Here is a 5,807-nt window from a genome sequence, read left to right as displayed (position 1 = left end):
GGAAGAAGCCAGGGACAGTGCTCAGGCCCTGAGTCCAAGGCCCAGGACTGGCAAAAAAAAAAAAAAAAAAAAAAATCCATTGTATATCAAACAATTAAGAAGAGCGAGGGAAGCAGAAGGAGTTGAGAACGTTGATAAGGGTGACATTGATCAAAGTATATTATATTTATAAATTGCTTTGCAAAATGCCAGTGCTTTTGTTCAATATTTTTTAAAGATATAGTGGTTGTATTTACCAATTTTATCAGTTGGAAAATAGAGTTCTAATCACTGAAACTCAGCTTTGTTTTAACCCAAGACCAACCATGGACATCATCGAACCCATCTAACGTGTTAAAATGGTAGTAAGCAGAGCCACTAGGATTGCAGATGTGAGCGACATTTTAGCCAACGAAAAGTCTTATTCAAAGATTCTCTAATTAAAGTTTTGTTAACATGCTTACTTGGAAAACTTCCATACATGTGACCTGGGTTGGCAACCCATAATAATCATGGTTCTGTTTATACTTGTTACATACTTTGTCATGAGTATTTCAGAATGCATCTGCTAAAGGATGCTCAATATTGCTAGATTCTACTGTCTGTGCATCATCCGTAGCTCCTCATTTCTAGCTCCAATAATTCTTAGAAGAAGGATATGAAAATTTTATAAAGCATGTCTGGAAGAATCATCCCACAGAAAATGTAGCCCAATTAATTAATTAATTAATCAATTAATTACTGCATGCCACTCTTTAATCCTCAATAATACTGCTACCAATAGGGGATGTGACTAAGCCAACTTGATATTCTTGGCTTTCCTTACCTCTTTGGAAGTAGCGAGTTTGGATTGGCCTTTCTCTAGGTACTGTAAGATTTTGTGTTGCTACATTACTTGAAGTGACAAGAGTGAGGTATTCTACTAAAGACATAGAAATCTAAAAAACTAAACTACTTATTTATTTATTTTCTGTGCCAGACCTAGCACTTGAACTCTTGGCTTGGGTGCTATCCCTGAGCTTTTGTGCTCAATGATAGTGCTCTACAACTTGAGCCACAGGTCCACTACCAGCTTTCTAGTGGTTAATTGGAGATAGGAGTCTCACAGACTTTCGTGTTCAGAATGATTTTGAAACCTAATCCTCAGATCTCTGCTTCCTGAGTAGATGAGAGTATAGGTGTGAGCTAGTGGCGCTGGGCAAGAAAACATTTTTTTGAGTGGTCTCCCTGCACAGAACTCTGCTTTTGTGAGTTCAAGGATTCTGTCTCTCTGTTCTATACTCAGAATGCAAGGTAACTGATCACCAGCAGGCAGTTCTCTCTTTCTGGAATGAAGAATACAATTCAGAGAACAACAGAAGATCCTCAGGGAAATGACATTTCCTAAGAGCCAGATGGAAAGGGAGGGAAAAGGTTGACTCAGAACACCCAGGACAAAGTTCTCTTACCTGGATTTCTGAAGGAAAAGGAACTAAGTGAACTAGTTGCCAAGACAACCTGTTGTTGGGGATAGGGTCAAGGAAATGGGTGAGCTGTGGTTATTCCTGTTCCTGCCACTGTCCCTGGTAGCCTTCCATGGGGTGAAAGGCTGTTTGGACTGTGACCCAAAATTCATAGAGGATATTAGGATCACACTGACAAAGATGGTGCCCACAGAAGTCCCTGATCGAACTCAATTGCTTGAACGACAGTTTAAAGAGATCACCCGTTTAAGCTTCAAAACCGTCCACAGGAACAAGATGCTTCGGGTATTGGGTGAGGGCAGCTTGAGACCCTGGGAGTTTGGGGTGGGGGTGGGGTTAAAAGGTTAAAAGGAGAAGGGTGGCAGGGAAGAGAACACTCGGGTCCACAAAATTTCTTCCACAGACATTAATTTTTGCCCCACATATACCTTTCCACTTCTTCCCCAGCTGTTCAAACTGTCATCAACTTGAGAACATGGTTGAAGAATGAATTTTATATCATCGGCAATCAAACATGGAAAGGTGAGGTACTGTTTCATTGTTAGAAGTTTGTATACCCAATCCAGTAGAGGAAATTTGGTGGGGGAGAAAAAGGCAAAAGAAAGATTCTGAAAAGAAAGGTCATGCCAATTTCCTACATCCTCCTGTTTTTAGGGGTCTTTATCTATCAAGGCCAGTTTCTCAAGATGCGCAAAAGGCTGGAATCTAAACTGACAGAAAAATTAACGACCTTCTCTGAAGTTGGTAATGCACTATTTGTATCTAACAACACTGAAATAATGCGATGGGAATAGAAAGAAGTGGGTCAGAGGAGGAATGAGAGTTGGAATGGAAGTCATTTAGCATGGGTGGAGGGGTAACTGGAACTGAATGGGTAAGAGAAGACTAATGGGGTATAAATATTGTAAGCCCTTCATTGATTTTAAACTCATCAGCCCTCTCTGATTCTCTTTTAGCTTGCTCAGAAGATTGCAGTGAGTACAGTGCATGTTGTGCCTTGATGTTTCGGCTGAGTTTTCCTACCTCCCTTGATCTATCTATGGCTTGTCTTTCCCATCCCTTACAAGGAGGACCCAGTCTCTAGAGCTTTGATTACATGGGGAATTTTAGCATATCTAATTACAAAATTTAGCTTGGGAAATCATATACATTCTACAGACTTAGAAAATGTTTAGAGGCTTCCTAAAGTACGCTTCCCAACCCATTAACCCATTAGAAGCTAAGGTATCATTTTCCCCACTTCTTCCTTAGAGTTTTGATTTAATTGATAGGTTATACCCGTTTAAGGAACTTGATCATTAGGAAGAGAAGGAATCTAGAGCAACATAAAGAACACTTTTAAGACTCTTGGCAATACCAGAGATCTAGGCCCTACTTTAAGGCTAGAGCATGGATACGTCTCTCTTCTGATTATTGTTTTTATTTTCTCAGTTGTAACTGAAGGCCCCATCCTTGATTGTTGGACCTGTCTTCGTGTGTCTTCCCAGTGCTTCAGAGGAGAATATTGTGGAGGTAACATATATTATGGGATGGCAATTTGACATGTATTTTGGTGTGACAGTTTGAGAGGGCATAGATCAAAGATCAGGTTATGTATTAATTCATTCACCAAGTATTTGAGAATACCATGCAACCCATGGCAATGTTACCAGAAACAAAAAAAAAAAAAAAAGAAGAAGAATTAATCAGAATCAATACCAGAATGAGCCAGACAGCAATGGCTCATTCTTCCAATTCCAACTACTCACTAGGCTGAGGAGCATAGTTCAAAGCCAAACTGGACAGACATATTTGAGAAGCTTTGATCTCCAATTAACCAACAAAAAGCTAACAGTGGAGATGTGGCTCACGTGGCAGAGCCCCAGCTGTGAGTGAAAGAGGTGATTGAGTCCCGGTACTGAAACACACATTTTAAAAAATACTGCAAGTACTGGGCCAATTACAGGGTCAAGAAATGAAAAACCTGGATTACATATGGAGAAGTTATTAGCCTAAGAAGAGCCAAGGCAAAGGGTTTTGTAGAATCTAGCAGTCTAACAATAGTACAACCCAGAAAAGGAAGTAATGGAAAGGAAAACCTGAAATTAAGACTCTATTCTGCATATGGATCCACATTGACTATTGCTCTTCTCCAAACCTCACTTTCGTATTTTTTCTTTTTCCAGATGATGATTTGAAGAAGGCTGAGAATCGAGAAATTATACTCTTTCTGATACTGTTTACAGAAGCTGGACTATTGGCAAGTGCAGTGCTACTGTGAGTTTTTTTCCCTGCAAATACATACTGAGTCAAACAGGTCTTTGCAAAAATATTGCTCACATTTCCTCTTAGCCCAATGGAGAAAGGGTAGAAAGAAGTCATTTCAAAATCTGAGCTGTGGTATTTACAGGAATGAAGTAGGTAGACATTTGATGGGAGTTGTTGTAACATAAAGAAATGGAAGGAAGGTATCCACAAGTGAAGAACACATTATGTAATTGTTCTTTGCAGGAATGGGAGTAATGATATTGATGTGGATATTACCTTTGTTCTTTGCTCTAGATTCTATTTCTGTGTCTCTCACCGGAGGAAAATGAAGACAATTCGAAGGACACTAAAGAAATACTTGGAGAAGAAACTTGAGGAATTAGTGGGGATGGCAGATAAGGAGGAAGAAAAGAAAATAAATGACTACAAGATATAAAGACACACACTTACACTGAAGGTCTTTTATATTCTCTCACAAGTTGATTCAGAGTTGAAAACTGGGACTTGAACACTTTTGTGTTCAGAGTCATATCAATTTAAAACTGAAATCAAACTTGGAGTTTCTCTACTGAAGATCCTTGCTGATACCCTGCAGCAATGGATACAATGAGATCACAAATGATTTACTCAACATTGTACAGAAAATAATAATGGTATGTTGCAGTATTCACAAAAGGTGCATGATAATAATGAATGCATCATTAGTAATTCCCATCAGTGGCTGTAATTATAAACATTTATGTTTGTAAAGCTAGTTTCTATTTCTATTTTTGTTTTGTCATTGTGTGTATATTTAGACATCTGCATGATTTTCATTGATAATACAAAGTGTTTAATCTAACAGGATATCACATATAACTACTTGGAAAGAAATCCAAAATATTCATCTTGAATGGCTAAGCTTGTCCTATTCATTTTCTCCCAAGACCCTGCCTTCAAGATTCCACATCATCACACAAATGTACACAAAGAGACTTAGTTGACAATTTCATATATTTAAATCCCTGTATTTAGCTTTCTCTATTCTTATTTGGCATGTCAGACATTAAAATTTTATTATTTTAGTTTCTTTCCATTTAATACATTTATATACAAATCATCCTAGTGCTTTGCATATAATATCAAAATGAATTCTCCAAACAACCTTGTGAGTAATATTGCTGCTTATCATAGTGCTTAGGAAACAAATATCTATCATTGAGGATATGAAATTAATCCAGGCTGCAACAAACTTTTGGTGGGTGGCCTAAGCCTATTAAAACCATCTGATCAGTAATGAAAGCTATAGGTATAGAGGACTATAGATGAATGGAGATCAATTTTTTTTAAAAGTAGGTTCATCATAATTATCCACACTAGATTTCACATAAGAAACACTGGAATAAAGCGCTCACCTATTTACTTAAGTTCATAAACCTCACCTCTATTTCTATTTTGTTTGGTTTTTAATTTATTTATGTATTTTTGCTTTTATTGTCAAGGTGATATACAGGGGGGTTACAGTTGCATATGTTATGTAGTAGGTACATTTCTTATCCAACTTGTTACCCCATCCCTCATTTATCTTCCACCATCTCTCTTACCCAACCCCTTCACCTCGAGTTGTACAGCTAATTGTCAACAATTTGTCTTCCAAAAATTGCTGTTGCATTGGTTCTCCCTTTACCCTTTGTCTCACCATTTTAATGTTTCCCCTCCCTTCCCTAATTCAGAAAAAACATATATAAAATACCCAGTTTACCATAATCAAATATAGTCACAACAGGGGCTATTAGGAAAAATGAACAGAAGAAAAAATTATTTCATATAGTATGTTAAAAATAACATCAACGATAAACCTCTTATTTTCATATTTTGGAGATCATTTCACTTAGTGTCATCTTATGTGGTCATATGTACATAGCTACTCAGATACTCATCTGCTAGGACTATCCTAGACATATACTAATTATTACTAGTTATGTTGTATGTACATATCAAGAATGCTTCTGTGCATAATTGAGTGTGATCCACCCAAGTCAGGATTCCTGTCTAGCTAGGATAATAGATGCATGTCATCATTCCCAGTTCACATTTGCTGAGAAGGTTCTTAGAACCTTTGTCTGCCCAATCTAGTCT

At 37.6% G+C, this 5,807-nt stretch overlaps 1 protein-coding gene across 2 annotated transcripts; it reads left to right on the top strand.

The window, feature by feature from the left end:
- The first annotated feature begins 1,502 nt into the window (after positions 1–1,502).
- Izumo3 (IZUMO family member 3) lies at positions 1,503–4,125 on the top strand. Of its 2 annotated transcripts, XM_048352193.1 has the most exons (7): positions 1,503–1,734; positions 1,890–1,964; positions 2,097–2,186; positions 2,399–2,416; positions 2,874–2,954; positions 3,608–3,698; positions 3,984–4,125. In XM_048352193.1, exons 1-7 carry the CDS (start codon positions 1,503–1,505, stop codon positions 4,123–4,125), a joined length of 729 nt encoding a protein of 242 aa, XP_048208150.1. The 2 variants fall into 2 exon arrangements, with proteins under 2 accessions (XP_048208150.1, XP_048208152.1); XM_048352195.1 differs by lacking the exon at positions 2,399–2,416.
- The last annotated feature ends 1,682 nt before the right edge of the window (positions 4,126–5,807 follow it).

Source organism: Perognathus longimembris, chromosome 1 (genome assembly GCF_023159225.1).
Source record: "Perognathus longimembris pacificus isolate PPM17 chromosome 1, ASM2315922v1, whole genome shotgun sequence".
Classification (NCBI taxonomy): Eukaryota; Metazoa; Chordata; class Mammalia; order Rodentia; family Heteromyidae; genus Perognathus; species Perognathus longimembris.
The sequence above is the reverse complement of the archived record's forward strand: the minus strand, read 5'-3'. Positions and strand labels throughout refer to the sequence as shown.

Excerpts from the sequence above, each read along its gene's own strand:
- Izumo3 (XM_048352193.1), top strand. The coding sequence starts at position 1,503 with ATGGGTGAGCTGTGGTTATTCCTGTTCCTGCCACTGTCCCTGGTAGCC. Across the intron at positions 1,735-1,889 it reads CAAGATGCTTCGGGTATTGG|CTGTTCAAACTGTCATCAAC; the intron begins GTGAGGGCAGCT and ends CTTCTTCCCCAG. Across the intron at positions 2,955-3,607 it reads CAGAGGAGAATATTGTGGAG|ATGATGATTTGAAGAAGGCT; the intron begins GTAACATATATT and ends TTCTTTTTCCAG.